The following is a 24,019-nucleotide window of genomic DNA, read 5'->3' on the forward strand; positions in this document are numbered from 1 at the left end:
CCTGCACACACAGATATCCCCCTAAAATAGCTATAACTAAAAACAAACTAAAAACTACTTCCAAAACTATTCAGCTTTGATATTAATGAGTTTTTTGGGTTCATTGAGAACATGGTTGTTGTTCAATAATAAAATTAATCCTCAAAAATACAACTTGCCTAATAATTCTGCACTCCCTGTATGTATTCATGTATTTATATGTACATATAAGTATTTACAGACATATATAGACATATAAACAAATTAATACATATGTACAAATATATAGACATACAGTATATAGAAGTGAATTGGAGTCCTTTGCAGCTAAGTAGATGAAAAAATGTAAACACATATTTATGAAATATCTATGTTTAAAAAAGGTCTTAACTATGTATTTACTGCAAGTATTTCACATTCCAATGTTCTGCATATAGAGAAATATGTTCAAAGTATTTATAAATAGATATTCCGATATATATCTGTATATATCTTTACCTATATATAATCATTTATACTTATAGGTATAAATATATATTGCACCAAAATAAAATCAGATATATGTAGAAATAAGTATTTATGAATACATAGAACATATTCTGCTATGTGAAAAACATTAGAATATGAAATATTCATATTTTCCAGTCGTTTAGTACCCTTAAGAATATGCGATCGTGTTTGAGCGCAAGTAAGGTTTTTATCCACTTTTTTGTTCTTTTGACTATTCTAAGTTCGTCTTTTTACGTGGGTCGGGTTAGCGCCTGAACGAAAACAGTTTACTTTAAACTTGTAATATGAGCCCTACCCGACACGCGCAAACAGCTTACTTCTAGCTGAGTTATCACTTGAGCGGGAGTGTTAATGCTGAATTTGTAATTTGGCCCAAAACTTTTATTGACTTCAAGGAACAGGATATAATCTGTGTATTAATAACATGTAAATGTAGATTTGAAGGTGAAAAATATTCAGCTTGTCATGTACATCTTATATAAAAAGCAGCATTGTTTTTTTGATAATATATTATCCATTAGAGGTGTGCAGCCCAGACATTTTCGTTGCAGACAAAATTTTCATTACAAATATTCATAGAAATTAGTTTCCCTGAATATTTGGTGGCTTTGCTATTTGGTATAAGTTTCTTTAAAATGAATATAAAGGATTCAAAGTTACAGGTGAAAAGTTCACCGGTAGCTACAATAGTAACAGTACTTACATTAATACGTCAGTATTTATTTGTTTTCTTTCATTTTCTTTGGTGCCTCCATTCAGATTTTCGTCTCTATTATCCATAAATAAGTGTATGAAATGAAAGTCTTTTTTTAACACATATTTAATAATATTTAAAGAATAACAATAAGCCATTATTTATTACTTGTACAAATGTAGGCTAGGAAGAGGTTAATTTGATTATTCACAATTTCAGCACATGGGTGTAGATCATATGAACCATAAGCATTAGTCATGTCCCATGCATCGATCATACCAATGTTAAGATCCTTAAAGATATTCTTAGCTATCTTATACTGTATATAGCCATTAAAGTCACTAAATGTTTCCAAATCACTTTCTTTTTCCCGATTGTTTTCTGTTTTAAAGAACACTTGAGTGCCTGGGCTACGCAGAAGGAGGCGCTCCAAAGCTTGTCTCACGTTGAGCATTCTTCTGATAAACAGGGAGAGAGGGAATGGTCTGAAATGATGTCCAAGGGTGATGACAACTATAATGTTTGGACCGCCAGATACATTATCAATTTCATGGGCAACATAAGAGTAGCTTTTTACAGTGAAATAATTATCATACAAAAAGGGGTGTCCATGCTTCTTCCAGTATATGTAGATATTTCTGCTCACATCTAGCGCCAAGGATGGACTATCCCATTCACTCTCATGGATGTCAAAAAATTTTAGTGCTAGAAATGCAAAAAGAAAACTTTTAAGTGGGAGATGTCTTTCATTAGATATTGCTTTTTCTTTTTGGCATACTTTGTAGACTCCTTTATATTAAGTACAGAGGGAAAAAATGGTGTCTAACAGGTTTTTGATGATCTTCTACTATGTATTTGAACGGTTTGGTTTAATTTTTACATGATAAAAACCATAGTAAACATCAAATGTGAGCAACTTCATCTTTTGAGAGCCATACCACTATTAAAATTATTTGCAAAAAAAGTATATGCCTGAACTAAACTACTAGCTAAGCTATTGAATTTGATTTTGTTAAACGTCCAAACTGTATTAAGGTAGGATTCGTGAGATACACTTAAATTCAAGAAATATCACTCTATTTAACAAACTTCTTTCCATATTCACACTCAACTGTCTAAATTTTAACATTTCATTGCAAATTTCCTATTCAAAGTAGTCATAATTATTTTAATAGTAGTTCCTGTTATTTTTAACAATTCAAACAAAAACATTGAATAATTTAAACATGAATATTGATACTTACATGGCATAAGTTTTGTAAAACGAGTCATCCACTGATATATAGTAGAATCACCTAATAGATAAACCATTTTTCTGGTCAAACATGTTTCAGCCTGCGATATGAAGCTAAATGACGTCAGGTTACAGAAAACAGGATTCCAAATTCCTTTCAAGAAATAGCCACTGGGAAATGAAGTGGGCACCCCAGGTTTGCATTTTGGTTCTAAATGTGCACTTCTTCCTTTAAAAAAAGTAGGTAGGTACAATGATGATCTATATAGATGTGATCAGGAATGGTGGGTATATGAAAGTTCTCATGGTCTTTGAGGTGAAAACAAACAAAAAGCAGATTGTTTCTGAGTGATGCTAGACAGTTATAGATAGACTAGAGGCAGGATAAGTGAGCTTCAAATTATAGTGATTTACTAGAAATAAATAAATCTCTAAATGTTAATCCAGAAAGGATTGATTAGAGGGTGCATAACAATTGGCAGATGTAGGGACATACAAAAGATGTATTATGATGTTTAACCCCTTAAAGACCAGACAGTTCAGACAAAAACTTCCCCAAAAGACCAAAGCATTTTTAGCATTTTTGCCATCATTACATATAAACAGAAAAAGAGCCTTTTTTATTTTTTTTATTTACCTATCAAAACTATATTTTATTTTAGTAGACAACCCAAATTATTGATCTAGGCCCATTTTGGTATATTTCATGCCACCATTTCACCGCCAAATGCGATCAAATAAAAACATTGTTAACTTTTTAACAAACTTTAGGTTTCTCACTGAAATTATTTACAAACAGCTTGTGTAATTATGGCACAAAATGCTTCTCTGGGATCCCCTTTGTTCAGAAATAGCAGACTTATATGGCTTTGCCATTGATTTTTGGTAATTAGAAGGTCGCTATTTGCAGCTGAGCACCACACTTTTATTATTCCCAGCAGGGAAGGGGATACTTAGGTAGCTTGCAAGGTTAATTTTAGCTTTAGTGTAGAGGTCAGCCTTCCACCTGACACTTTCCACCACCTGATCCCTCTCAAACAGCTCTCTTCCCTCCCCTACCCCACTGGTAACCCCTATCTGTCTACCAGTATGAAAATATAAGGCTTTTTTTTTTTTTTAAACAAAATATTTAATTTTGCATGTTTATTTATTCTACATTGTAGGATCCCCCCTTACCCCCCAAACATTCTCTAAACCTCCCCCTCTAACTGTTAGGCACCATCTTAGGTACTGGCAGTACCCAGTTATCTTTTTTATATATATATTAATAATAAAAACTACTTTTTCTGAAGTGTAGCCACACCACTCATTACACTACCCCCTCCCAGATCGATTTCCCAGCCTCTAATACCCCCTCTTCTATAAAAGCCCCCTCCTCCCCCTCCCTCCTTCCCACTCACTGCCACTCTAACAACAAAATGTATGTAGAGTAGCTGCCCCACCTGCTCCCGCCCCCTCCTACCTCCCTCCTAACCCTCCCACACCACCAATGATTGGCACCACCGCTGCCCAATGAAGAGAGAGCCACAGAGTGACTTTCTCTGCATCGGTTACTCTCCATCAGGTATTGCACAATGCCTCAATATTGAGGCATTGTGGTAATTCACTAAGAACGACTGAAGCGATCACCGATCTCTTCCAGCGCTCATTTTACCGGAGGACTACCAGGTACGTCCCTTGTCACTAAGTGACTATTGTTGCAGAACGTAGCTTTTACATCCACGGTCATTAAGGGGTTAATGAGCCTAGTACTGCAAGAGTTTGAATAGATGATAAAGGTGATATTATATGACAGTTATACTCAAGAGGCAATTATCTTTGAGGTAGCAATAACCAGCCACTTCTTATGGCTGGTTATTTATTGCGCGCCTGTACAAGGGTATTACAATCTATATTAATATTGCAACTGACAATATCTTGTAGATATGTTTTATTCATGGTTTTCATTTAAATATTCACGTTGATAACAAATTTATATAGTGGGCTAAATTGCAACTGTAGCCCCCCCCCCACAGTAGATATGGTGGCTTCCATTGAGGTCATGTGATTTTTGCAGCAAAAGCCCTATTCTGAACATGGGAAGTAAACTAATTAGAGCTTGCAGAGAGGTGTCCGAGCAAAGCTTCAAAGAATAACTGTAATCTGCCTTACTGCAGAGCCCCCCCCCACCTTGGAGGGCTGTGCCAGAAAGTAATGCACACTGCACAAATTAAGTTAAAAAAAGTAATAAAAGGTATTTTAAAGTGCTGACTAATATATTTTGTAATGATTTCTGTATAACACACTGCTTAGTGCTTTTTTTATTAAAACAATGAAACAGGCTGTTTAATATCCCTTTAAAGCCCAATTTAGTTGTTAAAAATGAAACACAAATCTTTTTTTAATGATTCAGATAGAGTGTATTATTTTTAATTCTGCAATATAATTTGCTTTGATTTCTTTCGGCTAGATTACGAGCCTTGCGTTATAAGTAAAAAAGCAGTGTTAAAGGGACACTGTACCCAAAAAATGTATTTCGTGATTCAGATTGAGCATGAAATTTGAAGCAACTTTCTAATTTACTCCTATTATCAAATTTTCTTCATTCTCTTGGTATCTTTATTTGAAATGCAAGAATGTAAGTTTAGATGCCGGCCCATTTTTGGTGAACAACCTGGGTTGTCCTTGCTGATTGGTGGATAAATTCATCCACCAATAAAAAAGTGCTGTCCAGAGTACTGAAACCAAAAAAAAAAAATTAGATGCCTTCTTTTCAAATAATGATAGCAAGAGAACGAAGAAAAATTGATAATAGAAGTAAATTAGAAAGTTGCTTAAAATTGCTGCTCTATCTGAATTACAAAAGAAAACATTTGGGTTCAGTGTCCCTTTAAGGCTCATCACGCTGCTTTTTTACTACTGCTGCTATTACGAGTCTTGTAGGTACAGCTGTCCCGCACATTGTTTTGGCCTTATGGCAAATCAACTTACGCAATTTGCGTAAAGTCTATTTTCAATGGGAATTCCATAGCGCCGGTATTACAAGTTTTGTTTTTTTGGCCAAAAAGTGAGCGGTACAGCCTATCCCGCAAGATTCATAACGCATTCTAAAGTCAGTAGTTATGAGTTTTACACTACAGAGCTGTAGCATAAAACTCATAACTAAAGTGCTAAAAAGTACACTAACACCCATAAACTACCTATTAACCCCTAAACCGAGGCCCTCCCGCATCCCAAACACTAAAATAAAATTATTAACCTCTAATCTGCTGTCCCTAACATCGCTGCCACCTACCTACATTTATTAACCCCTAATCTGCCGCCCCCAACGTCGCTACCACTATACTATATTTATTAACCCATAAACCTAAGTGTAACCCTAACACCCCCTAACTTAAATATAATTAAAATAAATCTAAATAAAACCTACAATTAATAACTAAATAATTCCTATTTAAAAATAAATACTTACCTATAAAATAAACCCTAAGCTAGCTACAATATAACTAATAATTACATTGTATCTAGATACGGTTTTATTTTTAATTTACAGGCAAGTTTGTATTTATTTTAACTAGGTAGAATAGTTACTAAATAGTTATAAACTATTCACTAACTACGTAGCTAAAATAAATACAAATTTACCTGTAAAATAAAACCTAACCTAAGTTACACTAACATCTAAACTTACACTACAATTAAATAAATTACCTAAATTAAATACAATTACCTACATTACAAAAAACAAACAAACACTAAATTACACAAAATAAAAACAAATTACAAGATATTTAAACTAATTACACCTAATCTAATAGCCTTATCAACCCCCCCCCTTAAAGGGGCCTTTTGCGGGGCATTGTCCCAAAGAAATCAGGTCTTTTACCTGTAAAAAAAATACAAACAACCCCCCAACAGTAAAATCCACCACCCACACAACCAACCCCCCAAATAAAACCCTAACTAAAAAAAAACTAAACTCCCCATTGCCCTGAAAATGGCATTTGGATGGCATTGCCCTTAAAAGGGCATTTTGCTCTATTGCAGCCCAAAGCCCTAACCTAAAAATAAAACCCACCCAATAAACCCTTAAAAAAACCTAACACTAACCCCTGAAGATCCACTTACAGTTTTGAAGAGCCGACATCCATCCTCAACGAAGCCTGGAGAAGTCCTCAGCGAAGCTAAAAGAAGTCCTCAAAGAAGCCGGAAGAAGTCTTCATCCAAGCCAGGAGAAGTATTCCTCCAGACGGGCAGAAGTCTTCATCCAGACGGCATCTTCTATTTTCATCCATCCGGCGTGGAGCGGGTCAATCTTCAAGACATCTGGTGCAGACCATCCTCTTCTGCCGACGACTACCCGACGAATGAAGGTTCCTTAAAGTGACGTCATCCAAGATGGTGTCCCTTAGATTCCGATTGGCTGAAAGAATTCTATCAGCCAATCGGAATTAAGGTTGAAAAAATCCTATTGGCTGATGCAATCAGCCAATAGGATTGAACTTCAATCCTATTGGTTGATCCAATCAGCCAATAGGATTGAGCTTGCATTCTATTGGCTGTTCCAATCAGCCAATAGAATGCGAGCTCAATCCTATTGGTTGATTGGATCAATGCAGAGACAACTAATTTTTTCATTAAAAAAGTCAGACTTCTTTTGCATGTCAATCCTGTGAGGGAACTTCCCAGAGTGGTGGTCAGATTAGGAGGGAAAAGATAGAGGAGATAATAACATTGTAAATCCCTTACCCTCATTCCTCTCTCTTTTTTTTTCTTTCTTTTCTTCCCCCTAGTAAACACTAGACGTTTACTCTTAGAAGGGATGCGCTGTGTTTCTTTTTTTCAGCTACACAGGATTTTTTTCAACCTTAATTCCGATTGGCTGATAGAATTCTATCAGCCAATCAGAATCTAAGGGATGCCATCTTGGATGATGTCACTTAAAGGAGCCTTCATTCGTTGGGTAGTCGTCGGCAGACGAGGATACTCCGCGCCTGATGTCTTAAAGATGGACCCACTCGGCGCCAGATGAATGAAGATAGAAGATGCCGTCTGGATGAAGATTTCTGCCCATCTGGAGGACCACTTCTCCCGGCGTGGATGAAGACTTCTCCCAGCTTCATTGAGGACTTCTTGCCACTTCGCTGAGGACTTCTCCCGGGTTCGTTGAGGAGGGATGTCGGCTCTTCAAAATTGTAAGTGGATCTTCAGGGGTTAGTGTTAGGTTTTTCTAAGGGTTTATTGGGTGGGTTTTATTTTTAAGTTAGGGCTTTGGGCTGCAATAGAGCTAAATGCCCTGTTAAGGGCAATGCCCATCCAAATTCCTTTTTTGCAGGACAATGGGGAGCTTAGGTTTTTTTAGCTAGGGTTTTATTTGGGGGGGGTAGTTGTGTGGGTGGTGGGTTTTACTGTTGGGGGTGTTTGTATTTTTGTTACAGATAAAAGAGCTGATTTATTTTGGGCAATGCACTGCAAAAGGCCCTTTTAAGGGCTATTGGTAGTTTAGTTTAGGCTAGGTTTTTTTTTATTTTGGGGGGGCTTTTTTATTTTGATAGGGCTATTAGATTAGGTGTAATTAGATTAAATATCTTGTAATTTGTTTTTTATTTTGTGTAATATAGTGTGTTTTTTTGTAATTTAGGTAATTGTATTTAATTTATTTAATTGTATTTAATTTAGTTAATTTATTTAATTGTAGTGTAAGGTTAGGTGTTATTTTACAGGTAGATTTGTATTTATTTTAGCTATGTAGTTAGTAAATAGTTAATAACTATTTAGTAACTATTCTACCTAGTTAAAATAAATACAAACTTGCCTGTAAAATAAAAATAAACCCTAAGCTAGCTACAATGTAACTATTAGTTATATTGTAGCTAGTTCATGGTTTATTTTACAGGTAAGTATTTAGTTTTAAATAGGAATTATTTAGTTATTAATAGTAAGTTTTATTAGATTTATTTTAATTATATTTAAGTTAGGGGTGTTAGGGTTAGGGTGAGACTTAGGTTTAGGGGTTAATAAATATAGTATAGTGGCAGTGACGTTGGGGGCGACAGATTAGGGGTTAATAATTGTAGGTAGGTGACGGCGATGTTAGGGGCGGCAGATTAGGGGTTAATAATATTTATAAACAACACGGTTAAAGAGAGACATTGTAGAAATGACATAAGTAACTATACATAAGAAAGGGATTTCAGCACTTAATATTTATTAGGTTCCAATAACCCAGCCAAACTTTAATATTTGGTGATAATCACAGTGCAGTATTGTTCTTGCAAGAATACAACAGGTGTGAGATCTACTGATAGTAAGCTAAGCAAAAGAACCTCATCAAGTTAGTACACAGAATGCGTTATGCCTTAAGTCTTGAAACATAAGTTTGAAATATGCAAAAAAGAGTGTATGTGCAAAGCTACCTCTAAACAAACAACACCTCCACCAGAGGATAGCTATGCAAAGTTGCACAAATCAGCCATCATAGTGAGGATCTATATTTGTTGGCTACACCACCTTATGGAAGGCAAGTGAACACTGTAAATACAATTAAGATTGCAAACACAAGTAGGTAAAACAAATTGCATGTAAGTCATACATTAAGCACATAGGTAGAGCATGCTCTAAAATGTAAAATTGGACCAGGGGGTACCGGACAACACCTATTTCTGTTACAATTTGTTTTGACAAACAATGTCTTACTTTTTGACCAAAAATTCCATAAACAATATAGAGGAAAGGCGATGGGGGCTACATGCGCCCCATCGTATGCTTGTCTCCACCTAGGTTTATGGGAAAACCTAGTGATTTTTGGTGACCTACAGGAATGGTTGGATAACCACGTTCTAATCTGGCTTTGTTATGTGGATGACGTGTTCCTCCTCTGGAGGGGAACGGAGGAATCCTTGAAAGAATTTGTTAAAATACTAAATGTAAATTAGTTCAATATCCTTTTAACTTTTGACTTCAGTGACAGTGAACTAACTTTCCTTGATGTCAAGATCAAAAAGGAAGGGACTCTGTTGGCAACGGAAATATATCGAAAAGAAATGGCTACCAATAACATTTTTGGAAGCCTCCAGTCATCATCCCAAGTTGTTAATAAGAGGTATTCCTGTCGGACAGTTTCTCCGTTTAAGGAGAAACTGTTCGAGCTTGAGTAAATATAACAAACATGCAAAGGATATGTACAGTAGATTTGAGAATAGAGGATATTCCAAAAGAAACTTAAATTTTGCTATGAATAGAGCAAGGAAAGAGAATAGAGATGATCTACTCTATAAAAATAAAGCCAAGTCACAAGACCAGAAAATTTGATTTGTTACTGAGTTTAACTGTCACTGGGAAACGATCCATGGAATCCTGAAGGAAAAATGGCAATTTTTACAAGCCGATGAAGGAATTTCAAACCTAGTGGGGGAGCAACCCTCATTAGTCGCTAGGAGAGCTCCAAACATAAAAGATAAACTTGTCAAAAGTTTTTATGTAAAAAGTCCAAGTCCTAAGGACTGGTTAAGTGAGCATAGGAAGGTAAAAGGTTGCTTCCAATGTGGACATTGTGTCCTATGTAAATATATTGTTCGGACTAAATCCTTTTCAACAGGACGTGAATCCTTCCCCATTAAACAGTTTATTAATTGTAAAACAGAGAATGTTATCTACCTACTTTCCTGCAGTTGCCCGGTCTTGATGTAGGTAAAACTAGACGTATGTTGAAAGACAGGGTGACTGAACATATAAAAGCAACTAAGGACGGGGAAATAAAAAGTGGGGTAGCCCTACATTTTCTAACACATCACAACTCTACACTAACAGACCTCAAAGTGATAGGAATTGAGACTTGTTCCCTCTTTGGCAGAGGAGGGGATATTGGCAATATACTTCTTAAAAAGGAAACAGCTTGGAAATATGAACTGCAAACATTGGCCCCTAGGGGACTAAATGAGAAGTTTGAGTTTGCTGCTTTTCTGTAAAGCATTAGGTAAGTATGCATTTTCTACTTTTTTCGGGCAGGTCTCTACCAAGCACAGAATGCAAACACTGCTGCTTTTAAAGGGACAGTACACTGTAAAATAGTTTTTCCATAAATGTATTTTAAATGACTTGTTATACCAACTGCAGGGTATAAAATATTTGAGAAATTGCATTTTCGGGTTTATTTGTGTATCTGAAGTAGCTGGTTTTGTGCTTTGAAACCACAGCCTATTACAATGGGTTGAGCTTCAGGTAATATCAGATCTCATTATGTTATCACTTTGTGTACACAGACTTGCTTCCTTATCTTATATTTGTCTGGAACACCAAAGCTCAATACTTAGAGAGAACAATGGAAAATTACCATTTTATTACTTAACTATCATGCCCCCCGCTGAGAATGTAATCTCTTCAGTGGGCTGTGTTTACTTAGGCTTGTCAGTAGCGTATACGCCAGTATCAAAACTTTCAGTATAGGTTGGGAAACCACAAGCTAAATCAGCTATTTCAAATGCTGAAATATGAGTAAAGGAGCTACTTGCAACCAATTTAATACTCTCTAGCAGGTAAAAAGGATCATTGGGAATAATTTAAAGGGGAGAAAGTTTTTGGGTGAAATGTTCCTTTAAGCAGGTTTCAATAAATTATGGAATGTAACTTTAGGATTTGTGATGGTACTAAATACCGTGTAGTTATATTAGTAACACAAGGGGAAAATAAAGGAAAAAATATTTCCATAATTTTATATATATTATCATAAAAGTAACTTTTCATTAAAAATTCCCTTTTTTATTAGTTTTATAAAAAAATAAAAAAAAATTCTTTTTTCCCTTTTTTTCTTCCTTTGTTATTATTTTTTATATATTATTTTATATTTTATTTTATATATTTTTTAGGCTAAGCATTCGAACCACCGCTCAATTTGTACATATTTAGATAAAAGCCTTTGCCTTAAAGTCTATTATTAGCAACCAGCATTATGGTACACCTTAATGTAGGTTGCGTATTTAGCACTTATACTAAGTCATTAATATTTGTTTCTTTATTCAATGTAAATCTTTTCACTATCCCTCAAGAAGGTGTGTAACTTAACGGACTGCTTCATTGGCTATTGGTTCCTGAATAGCCATCCAATCATGGAGAGTTAAGACTGGTAAATAGCTGGAGCATCTTGCACTCGCTATCCGTTTTCCCTGAGGAAACCCCATGACGCTGTGGTCACGTGGGGAGTGAAACGCGCGTCGGCAGTGATTTACACAGAGCGGGCTGCTCTGTCTTGGATCAAGCAAGTTTGAAACAAAGTTGCAATAGGAGGAAACAAAGTTGGCGTTTAAAGCACTTTTGATGTGTATACGCTTGCCATCTGTGCTTATGAGGAAATTCAAAGCTGGAGCCATGAGTTTCCGCATTGGTGGGATGGACTGTTACCCCTCTTGATAAGAAACTATATGGCAACATTATAAGGCACACGGTCATGTCTACTCTGGACGGTATTCACTTATGGTATTAACATGTTTGGAAGATGTAATCCTATAGATATTCAGGATCTGCTATCATCTTGACAGAGTTCTGTAAATCAGGACATAATTACAGCGCAATTCATTTATAGGAGACCTCTGGCACTGTTCATGTTATTTTACCTAATGTGCTTGTTCAATTTATATCCTCAGTTGCAACAATTTATTCTGTTGGTACTTTTGTGACCTGGTTCTGGGGGACTGAACATAGATCCTAATAAATAAATTTTAATTTCATGACACCGTATACTATTTGATTATAGTGGCGCCCTCTTAAATAGGTGTTGTCCGGTACCCCTGGTCCAATTTTACTTTTTAGAGCATGCTCTACCTAAGTGCTTAATGTATGACTTACATGCAATTTGTTTTACCTACTTGTGTTTGCAATCTTAATTATATTTACAGTGTTCACTTGCCTTCCATAAGGTGGTGTAGCCAACAAATATAGATCCTCACTATGATGGCTGATTTGTGCAACTTTGCATAGCTATCCTCTGGTGGAGGTGTTGTTTGTTTAGAGGTAACTTTGCACATACACTCTTTTTTGCATATTTCAAACTTATGTTTCAAGACTTAAGGCATAACGTATTCTGTGTACTAACTTGATGAGGTTCTTTTGCTTAGCTTACTATCAGTAGATCTCACACCTGTTGTATTCTTGCAAGAACAATACTGCACTGTGATTATCACCAAATATTAAAGTTTGGCTGGGTTATTGGAACCTAATAAAAATTAAGTGCTGAAATCCCTGTCTTATGTGTAGTTACTTATGACGTTTCTACAATGTCTCTCTTTAACCGTGTTGTTTATGATAGTTTAAGGGTCTGCACTTTTATCCTTCTATTTAAAGCCTGACTTTCCAATTCTTAAATATTATGTTAATAATATTTAACTAATGTTTGTGATGCGGGAGTGCAGCGGTTTAGGGGTTAATATGTTTATTATAGTGGTGGCGATGTCCGGAGCGGCAGATTAGGGGTTAATAAGTGTAGGTAGGTTGCGGCTACATTGGGGGCAGGATATTAGGGGTTATAAATATAATGTAGATGTTGGCAATGTCGGGGGCGGCAGATTAGGGGTTAATAAGTATAAGATTATGGGTGTTTAGACTCGGGGGTTCATGTTAGGGTGTTAGGTGTAAACATGAAATGTGTTTCCCCATAGGAATCAATGGGGCTGCGTTACTGAGTTTTACGCTGCTTTTTTGCAGGTGTTAGACTTTTTCTCAGCTGGCTCTCCCCATTGATGTCTATGGGGAAATCGTGCACGAGCACGTACAACCAGCTCACCACTGACTTAAGCAGCGCTGGTATTGGAGTGTGGTATGGAGCTCAATTTTGCTCTACGCTCACTTCTTGTCTTTTAACGCCGGGTTTATAAAAACCTGTAATACCAGCGCTGTAGGTAAGTGAGTGGTGACAATAATGTGCAAGTTAGCACCGCACCCCTCTTACCGCAAAACTCGTGATCTGGCCGTTTGTTTGCTTTGTTTAAAAACCTAGATAGCCTTAGGAGTGTGCCCATGTCTTAAAAACACTTTATGGCAGCAGTTATACACTTTAGAGCACTAGATGGCAGCAGAATTTGCACAATTTATAACATTGCTAAAAGCATTGTTGCCAAACTGCTGTCATAAAATATTCCAAACATGCACACTCCTGAGCCTACCTAGGTATGCTGTTCAATAAAGCACAGAAAGAGAACAAATTACATTTGATAACAGACACAAATTAGAACATTTTTGTTTTCATATTGTACACTCTATTTGAAATGTGAAAGAAAGAATTGGGGTTATATGTCTCTATAATATAAAGCAACTTCCGTTAAAAATTAATGCTTATTGCAGTCATTGCTGTCCTACATTTCTGCTAAAAATAGATTAATCCTTGTACTAAACTCACCTTGACACTGATGTACAATGACAAGATCAACAGTTTTAGAAATCTCAACAGCAACCTTTGACCTAAAAATAAAAGAAAAATAAAGAAAAACACAGGTCACAATAAAGGAATCCAATCCTCTCCAAGCAAGGTGTAATAGCTGCACTGTTACTGAGGAAGAATTTAATTACAGGCGAACATCAGCAGTATCGCAGGTCCGGTTCCAGACCAGAGCAATAAAGCAAATATGTCAATAAAGCGAATAACGTTAATTTTTTGGATTCCCATTGTATATGAGTTATGCTTACACTTTACTGTAGTCTATTACGTGTGCAATAGCATGCTGTCTAAAAAACAACGTACACACCTTAAAGCAGTGCTTTCCAAACTGTGTGTCGGGACACACTAATTTTTTGGGTTTCTGACTTTCTGCCTGCCTGCCTGCTATGCATATCACATGGTTGACACGTGATTGATACCTAGTGGGTCACAGATCATCTTAACCTATTGGCGCAGCTCAGTGGGAACTGAAACTATTCCATTTGGCGGCACATTGGCTCCTGACTGCACGTGTAGTCTCCTTAATTGGCTCGTGACTGCATGTGTAGTCAGTGAGTGGGACAGCAGTGTGTTTGCAGCGTGGGCAGTAGTCAATCGGACTCACCGAGCTCTGAGGGCGGCAGTTTAAACACTGAGCCGAAGTCAGAAGTCAGTGGGGGAGTTTTGCAGCTAGCTCCCAGTAGTGCATTGCTGCTCCTGCTCTTGATAAATGGATAGGAAGTGGAAGCTTAAAAATGCTTGATGATGAAATGCGAGTGTCTTTATCTAATATTCCACCAAATATTCAGAAATTGTGTTCATCCCATCAACCTCATATATATCCCATTAAAATAGTAAGTAGCTATTGGTGTCGTTATTATAAACATTTTTTGTAATTCTTGCACATACTTACATACTGTTACTTGTAAATACATTTAGTTATTATATAATTTATGTATGTGTCCGTATCTCTTAAAACAAGTTAGTTTAACCTCCTTTTTGCTAGTACAACTGATTTACTGTGTCACAAAATGATGTAGGTCTAAAAAGTGTGTCACCAAGGTGAAAAGTTTGGAAAGCTCTGCCTTAAAGGGATACTAAACCCAATTTTTTTCTTTCATGATTCTTGCTATCTTTATTTAAAAAGCAGGAATGTTTAGGCTTAGGAGCTGGCCCATTTTTGGTTTAGAACCTGGGTTACGCTTGCTTATTGGTGTCTAAATGTAGCTACCACTAAGCAAGCGCTATCTAGGGTACTGAACCTAAGCTTTACATTCCTGCTTTTTAAAAAAAGATAGCAAGAGAACTAAGAAAAAATGATAATAGGAGTAAATTAGAAAGTTGCTTAAAATGGCTGCTCAATCTGACTCATGAAAGAAAAAAAATTGGGTTTAGTATCTCTTTAATTATATAATACTGTATTGCTAAAAAATGCTAACCATTATCTGATATATCATCATATACAATATATGTATATATGTGTATTTATGTGTTTATTTGTGTATATATGTGTATTTATGTGTATATATGTGTATTTATGCGTTTATTTGTGTATATATGTGTATTTATGTTTATATATGTGTATTTATGTGTTTGTGTATACATGTGTATTTATGTGTTTGTGTATACATGTGTATTTATGTGTTTATTTCTGTATACTTGTGTATTTATATGTATATATGTATTTGTGTTTATTTGTGTATACATGTGTATTTATGTGTTTATTTCTGTATATATGTGTATTTATGTGTTTATTTGTGTATACATGTGTATTTATGTGTTTATTTCTGTATACTTGTGTATTTATATGTATATGTGTATTTGTGTTTATTTGTGTATACATGTGTATTTATGTGTTTATTTGTGTATATATGTGTATTTGTGTGTTTATTTGTGTACACATGTGTATTTATGTGTTTATTTGTGGATACATGTGTATTTATGTGTTTATTTGTGTATATATGTGTATTTATGTATAAATGTGTATTTATGTGTTTATTTTATGTATATATGTGTATTTATGTGTTTATTTGTGGATACATGTGTATTTATGTGTTCATTTTTGTATATATGTGTATTTATGTGTTTATTTGTGTATACATGTGTATTTATGTGTTTATTTTATTTATATATGTGTATTTATGTGTTTATTTGTGTATACATTTGTATTTATGTGTTTATTTGTGTATATATGTGTATTTATGTGTTTATTTGTGTATACATGTGTATTTATGTGTTTATTTTATGTATATATGTGTATTTATGTGTTTATTTGTGTATATATGTGTATTTTTGTGTTTCTTTGTGTATACATGTGTATTTATGTGTTTATTTATGTATATATGTGTATTTATGTGTTTATTTGTGTATACATGTGCATTTATGTGTTTATTTGTGTATATGTGTGTATTTATGTGTTTATTTGTGTATACATGTGTATTTATGTGTTTATTTGTGTATATATGTGTATTTGTGTTTATTTGTGGATACATGTGTATTTATGTGTTTATTTCTGTATACTTGTGTATTTATATGTATATGTGTATTTGTGTTTATTTGTGTATACATGTGTATTTATGTGTTTATTTGTGTATATATGTGTATGTGTGTTTATTTGTGTACACATGTGTATTTATGTGTTTATTTGTGGATACATGTGTATTTATGTGTTTATTTGTGTATATATGTGTATTTATGTATAAATGTGTATTTATGTGTTTATTTTATGTATATATGTGTATTTATGTGTTTATTTGTGGATACATGTGTATTTATGTGTTCATTTTTGTGTATATGTGTATTTATGTGTTTGTTTGTGTATACATGTGTATTTATGTGTTTATTTTATTTATATGTGTGTATTTATGTGTTTATTTGTGTATACATTTGTATTTATGTGTTTATTTGTGTATATATGTGTATTTATGTGTTTATTTGTGTATACATGTGTATTTATGTGTTTATTTTATGTATATATGTGTATTTATGTGTTTATTTGTGTATATATGTGTATTTTTGTGTTTCTTTGTGTATACATGTGTATTTATGTGTTTATTTATGTATATATGTGTATTTATGTGTTTATTTGTGTATACATGTGCATTTATGTGTTTATTTGTGTATATGTGTGTATTTATGTGTTTATTTGTGTATACATGTGTATTTATGTGTTTATTTGTGTATATATGTGTATTTGTGTTTATTTGTGGATACATGTGTATTTATGTGTTTATTTGTGTATATATGTGTATTTATGTGTTTGTGTATACATGTGTATTTATGTGTGTATTTCTGTATACTTGTGTATTTATATGTATATGTGTATTTGTGTTTATTTGTGTATGTATGTGTATTTATGTGTTTATTTCTGTATACATATGTATTTATGTGTTTATTTGTGTATATATGTGTATTTATGTGTTTCATTTGTGTATACATGTGTATTTGTGTTTATTTGTGTATACATGTGTATTTATGTTTTTATTTGTGTATATATGTGTATTTATGTATAAATGTGTATTTATGTGTTTATTTGAGTATACATGTGTATTTATGTGTGTATTTCTGTATACTTGTGTATTTATATGTATATGTTTATTTGTGTTTATTTGTGTATGTATGTGTATTTATGTGTAAAAATGTGTATTTATGTGTTTATTTCTGTATATATGTGTATTTATGTGTTTCTTTGTGTATACATGTGTATTTGTGTTTATTTGTGTATACATGTGTATTTATGTGTTTATGTTATGTATATATGTGTTTATTTGTGTATATATGTGTATTTATGTGATTATTTGTGTATACATGTTGGAACAATGGCATAGATAGACTTGCTCACGGAGGGTTGCAACAAACCTTCAATTTGTAAAAAACGCAATATTTGTGAAGCGCAACAAAGTGAAACAAAATAAAGCGAGGTACGCATGTATATATATTTTTAAGGGATTTAAAAGTCAAAATAAAATGTAAGATTGAGACAAAGGGCTAGATTACAAGTGGAGCGCAGTTGATATCTCAGAGTAACCTGAGCATTTTAACACTGCTGGATTTAAAAAGAAATCCTATACTTTTAATGAATAGAACAGAGAGCGCTATCAGTGTGCTCATTGCAATAGTATTACAAGTGGTGAGTTAAAGGGACATGAAACCTAACTTTTATTTTTCATGATTCAGTTAGAGCATGTGATTTTAAACAACTTTACAGTATACGTCTATTATCAAATGTGCTTCATTCTCTTGGTATCCTTTTTTATAGGAGCTGCTGTGCCCTACTGGGAGCTAGCTAAGCATATCTGATAAACCAGTATAAAGAGGCATTTATGTCCAGCCACCAATCAGTAGCTATCTCCCAGTAATTAAATCATAGAACTAAATTGGAAAGTTATGTAAAATAATGTTTTGCCTGAATTATGAAAGGAACTTGTTGGCCCTTTAAGTATTGCACATGGGGATTTGCTTAGGAATAGGACATTATATACTGAATAAAAAAAATTATGTTATGTCTAGAGACACCTAATGAACACCTAGAATACGAGTTTTGCATTAGAGGCTGTGCGGTGCTAACGAGCAGTTTATGCTCACCGCTCACTTACAGACAGCGCTGGTATTACGGGTTTTTATGAACCAGACAAGAAGTGAGTGTTGAGCAAAATTTTGCTCATTACCACACTCCAATACCAGCGCTGCTTACGTTAGCGGTGAGCTGGTGTAACATGCTCGTGCACGATTTCCCCATAGGAATCAACGGGGAGAGCCTGCTGAAAAAAAGTCTAACACCTGCAAAAAAGCAGCGTAAAACTCCTTAACGCAGCCTCATTGATTCCTATGGGGAGATACATTTTATGTCTACACCTAACACCTAAACACCGCTAATCGTACACTTATGAACCCTGAATCTGCTGCCCCCAACATCGCCGAACCCTACATTATATTTATTAACCCCTACTCTGCCGCCCGCAATGTCGCCGCCACCTACTTACACTTATTAACCCCTAATATGCCGCCCCCAACATCGCCGCCACTATAATAAGCATATTAACACCAACACCACCGCACTCCGCCTCGCAAACATTATTTAAATATTATTAACCCCTAATCTGCTGCCCCCAACGTCGCTGCCACTATATTAAAGTTATTAACCCCTAAACCTAAGTCTAGCCCTAAACCTAACACCCCCTAACTTAAATATAATTAAAATAAATCTAAATAAAATTCCTATCATAACTAAATTATTCCTATTTAAAACTAAATACTTACCTGTAAAATAAACCATAAGCTAGCTACAATATAACTAATAGTTACATTGTAGCTAGCTTAGGATTTATTTTTATTTTACAGGCAAGTTTGTATTTATTTTAACTAGGTAGAATAGTTAGTAAATAGTTATTAACTATTTAATATCTACCTAGCTAAAATAAAAGTTACCTGTAAAATAAAACCTAACCTAAGTTACAATTACACCTAAACTACACTATAATTAAATTAATTCCCTAAATTAAATACAATTAAATAAAATTATCTAAAGTACAAAAAAAACAAACACTAAGTTACAGAAAAGAATAAACAAATTACAAGATTTTTTAAACTAATTACACCTAATCTAATCCCCTTAACAAAATAAAAAAAACTACCCTACCCTAAATGACAAATAGCTCTTAAAAGGGCCTTTTGTGGGGCATTGCCCCAAAGTAATCAGCTCTTTTACCTGTAAAAAAAAATTACAAATCCCCCCACAACATTAAAACCCACCACCCACACAACCAACCCTACTCTAAAACCCACCCAATACCCACTTTAAAAAAAGTAACACTAACCCCTTGAAGATCACCTTACCGGGAGACGTTTTCATCCAACTGGGCCGAAGTCCTCAACAAAGCCGGGAGAAGTCTTCATCCAAGCCGGGTGAAGTGGTCCTCCAGACGGGCAGAAGTCTTCATCCAGACGGCATCTTGAGTCTTCATCAATCCGGCGCGGAGCGGGTCCATATTCAAGACATCCGACGCGGAGCATCCTCTTCAATCGATGGCTAACACTGAATGAAGGTTCCTTTAAATGACGTCATCCAAGATGGCGTCCCTTCAATTCCGATTGGCTGATAGATTTTAATTTTTTTTTACAGGTAAAAAAGCTGATTACTTTGGGGCAATGCCCCACAAAAAGCCCTTTTAAGGACTATTTGTAATTTAATGTAGAGTAGGGATTTTTATTTTGGGGGGCTTTTTTTTATTTTGTTAGGGGGATTAGATTAGGTGTAATTAGTTTAAAAATCTTGTAATTTGTTTAATATTCTCAGTAATTTAGTGGGGGGTTTTGTACTTTAGATAATTTAATTTAATTGTATTTAATTTAGGGAAATGAGGCGGCGGACAGCAATTAGCACGATCAGATATAATCGGGTTGATTGACACCCCCTGCTAACAGGAGATTGGCCGCGAATCTGCCTGGGGCAGCATTGCACAAGCATTTCACAAGGAATGCTTGTGCAATAGGCTGTCAGCATTTATCGATGTGCGGACATTAATAAATTGGCTTCAATGTGTGCGCAGGAGCGCTAAGTTGCTCTTCACTCATAATCTAGCCCATAGTAAGCATTATAAAAGAAAACATACTACAGTATATAATATGCAAAGAGCAGGCTATGTGCACAGACTATGGTGAGGGTTGTTTCCCCAGAATTTACTTGCTGCAAATTCCTTTACAAATTTGGATTTATCATATTTTGGCCAATGGTTTGTTAATAAAATAAAAAATAAATAAAATGAAATGAATTACTTAGCTATGATTTCTTTCTCCATAGGGGTGAGATGTGATCTGTTGCTGGTGTATCCTTGTACGGCAGTTAGAGCATCACATGATATGTTTGGAGGTTTTATGCAGTAAAAAAATTCCCCATCTCTGTGATCAAGGTAATCACACGTTTTCTCCTTTGACTCTAGCTGTAATCCACATTCAGTAATAAGCTGTTTCCCATTATTGATAAACTTTCCTCTGAATCTTTTTTTCAAATAATCAATGTTTCTCACTCTCCATAAAGCAGAAACAATCTCACTTGAGTGGTGCAGGAGAATGGAGATCTTCACTTTACCTTCCCAAAAAAGAGTAAAATTGATATTGTATGTTCCATTGCCCCAATCCGTAACATCTCCTGATGCACTTGCTTTGAGTTCAGGTGAATAAATCCTTCCCCTTATAAAATCACCTCCATACTTTTTTCTTTTTCTTAAATAATCATAAGCTTCAACCTGGAATATCATATGATCTCCAACACAATATTTTATGTGGGGATCAATTAATGTGGCTTTGCTATAATAAGCACTTGTGGTATCATTGAAATGTGTAAATTGGACATCGGGGATCATATGACGTACTTCATCCAGTAGCCTGGTTATGGTCACTTGAGTTTCCCTTTGCCCCATTTCTAGGACAGATTCGGGATAACTCTTTTTGTCTGGGCACTTCATTTGGAAGTATGGTAAGAATTTTTCCTGGTGGGAAGATAAATTATAATTGTAACTTTGCAAAATAAATTTTTTGGGGGGTTGGAATAGGAAATATTTAGAAAATAGAAAAATAAACATTTCACACACACAAAAAGCAAATTCAGAAAAGTGTTTTTTGTTTTAAATTCAATACATTTAATAGATGAGTGAGGGAAGGTTATACTGAGGTACACTAGATACAATGAAACATTTTAAAGGGTATTTATAGATCATTTGTGTATCTATAGTATGCTATTTTTCTATGTATTTATGTTACAGTATATTTTTATAATGGGTTACTCTTTTTCCATACTTGTAAGAAGAGTGTTTCTGTACACCAGTCAAGTGATTGGGATTGTACTTATCAGGACAAAACATACATACAGTTTCTGTTTATTTTAACTGTACTGTTTTTATTAGAAAATGTTTAATGTGTTTATGATAATATTTTGCAATGTTAATATCACTCTAATATTTGGATTTTTAAAATTATATTGTTGTGTATTATTATTGTGCATCCTTAAGACATTTTTTTAAACACTGTTGATGACTGGTACATGTTTAAGTTTATTTCTATGAGGCCTATTTATCTAAGGTCTTGCGGACCTGATCCGACAGAGTGGATCAGGTCCGCAAAACCTCGCTGAATGCGGAGAACAATATGCTCTCCGTATTCAGCATTGCAACGCTGCCTCCCGCAGATTCGCGGCCAATGGGCCAACCAGCAGGGAGGTGTCAATCAGCCTGATCGTACTCGACCGGGTTGAATTGTGGCGATTCATGTCCGCCTCCTCAGAGCAGACGGACAGGGTTATGGAGCAGCGGTCTTACCTCTGAGGCTGCGGTCTTCATTTCGCCTGATCCTATATGATCAGGCTGATTGACACCCCCTGCTAGCGGCCAATTGGCTGCGAATCTGCAGGGAGCAGCATTGCACAAGCAGTTCTGGTGAACTGCTTGTGTAATGATATTGCTGTCAGCATTCAGCGATGTCTGTTCGACTCTACAGGGTATCATGTTGGACAGACATTGATAAATCTACCCATTAAGCTTAAAATTCCTTCCAGGATAAGAAAAAAAAACACTAATTCAACCTCAAAAATCTCAAAATTAGTTGGATTTAGGAATATTAAAATGCCCTTTTCATTATTAAAAGCAAGAAGCAAGAACATATTAAATGATTTATACCTGTAATAGTTTTCGATGAATAGAGTAACTTATCAGCACTGTTATTATGACCAGAAGAGTCAGTATTTTCACAAACCGTCTTGGGAAGAATGAAATCATATTTCTCCACCTGTAGAACAATATTTTTACTTAAAGAGACACTAAACACCTTGAGATGGTAATGCAAAATGATAAACTGTATATATATATATATATATATATATATATATATATATATATATATATAAAACTGCAATATACTTTGGTTATTTATTTTGTTTCCTTTTCCTTTAATTCCATTCTGGAATTGTGAATTTTTGAGTTCCAGTTAGAAGTTGAAGTGCAGAACACTTATATTCCACACAACCCTTGGTTTCACACTCTAGTGACCTGTTTTTAACTTTCCCTAGTTGGCCACAGCAGAGAAAGAACCCTAAGTTACAACATGGCAGCTCCCATTGTTTTATAGACACTTTGGGTCCAATTTATCAAGGGCCGAATGGCCCCTGTTTCCACGCAAGCTTTAAGACTCACCAGAAACAGAAGTTAAGACCACTGCTCATTACCTCATCCACCACCTCTAAGGCTATGATCGGGTTGATTTACACCTCCTGCTATCGTCTGATTTGCTGCGAGGGCAGCATTGCACAAACAGTTCACCAGGACTGCAAAGGTGAGAATGATATTAGTGAGGAGATGAGGGCAACTGTCATGTAAGTGAAAGTCATTTGTTACTGAGTCGGTTGATAAGCTTCCCTGAACAAAAAGGTCTTTAGGGAGCATTTAAAGGAGGACGGGTTAGGGGAAATATATCAAAAGAGTCTCTGGGCAGATAAAACTTCCATAGACTTTATTACAAAACAGGATAACATCCAGTGACACCAGCACAAAAACAAGAGACAGCTAGTCCTACTAGTTTCGGCGTAGTACCGTAATCTTAGACCTAAGATTACGGCACTACGCTGAAACTAGTAGGACCAGCTTTTCATCATTTATTATATATTCATTCACGGGCTACAAGGAGCCCGGTTTTCTATAAGGAGCCTCAGCATCCTCTACCTGGTGCGAGAAGCCGTCTATACACTTTATCCCGAGGAGAGTTGAAGATACGGCATTAGCGAGTGAGTGTATTGGTGTAGATTCACACACCTTTTTTACACATCCCCTTGATGATGTCAGACACCACACTCGATGACAAGCAGTAACATAGGCAGTATCCACAATGGAAGGAGGTTTGTCTAGTGAATAATTCCGCACCGGAGCTGCGGTTCACCCAGATGATTGGACCTCACAATTGGATATTATCAGGATCTGTCCGAGGGCATGGTGTTACCAGGCGTCCTGTGGGGTGAGTGTGTAGGCAGACTCTTGCCGACTTATGTGTAGTCACAGTTTGTAGATCATTATCCTCACTCGTTTCTTTAGCCGCTCATATGTGCTCTCCTGGGATACCCATATTGTGTTGATGTTTATGGAAATTTAAAGGCACCTGGGCTGTTTCACTTATATATTTTTTGGCTTCAGTGACAGTTTACTACGAGGAAGTTCGTCTTGTTTTGAGGTTAGGGGAA

General features: G+C 35.3%; 1 protein-coding gene across 1 annotated transcript; it reads right to left on the bottom strand.

Annotated features, from left to right (window-relative positions):
- Positions 1 to 1,340: 1,340 nt before the first annotated feature.
- Positions 1,341 to 21,263, bottom strand: LOC128639037 (NXPE family member 1-like). Its single transcript, XM_053691179.1, has 4 exons — positions 20,575 to 21,263; positions 13,783 to 13,844; positions 2,428 to 2,646; positions 1,341 to 1,888 (listed from the first exon to the last, which is right to left on the bottom strand). The coding sequence occupies exons 1-4, from the start codon at positions 21,261 to 21,263 to the stop codon at positions 1,341 to 1,343; spliced, it is 1,518 nt and encodes a 505-aa protein (XP_053547154.1).
- Positions 21,264 to 24,019: the final 2,756 nt, after the last annotated feature.

The sequence above is a fragment of the Bombina bombina genome, chromosome 8 (genome assembly GCF_027579735.1).
Source record: "Bombina bombina isolate aBomBom1 chromosome 8, aBomBom1.pri, whole genome shotgun sequence".
Classification (NCBI taxonomy): Eukaryota; Metazoa; Chordata; class Amphibia; order Anura; family Bombinatoridae; genus Bombina; species Bombina bombina.

Bases quoted from the DNA above. Each gene is read 5' to 3' on its own strand.
- LOC128639037 (XM_053691179.1), bottom strand. From the start codon at position 21,263: ATGAAGTGCCCAGACAAAAAGAGTTATCCCGAATCTGTCCTAGAAATG. The intron at 2,647-13,782 runs GTGAGTTTAGTA...CTTTTTTTAAAG, and splicing joins CATTGTACATCAGTGTCAAG to GAAGAAGTGCACATTTAGAA. The intron at 1,889-2,427 runs GTAAGTATCAAT...TTGCATTTCTAG, and splicing joins TTTTACAAAACTTATGCCAT to CACTAAAATTTTTTGACATC.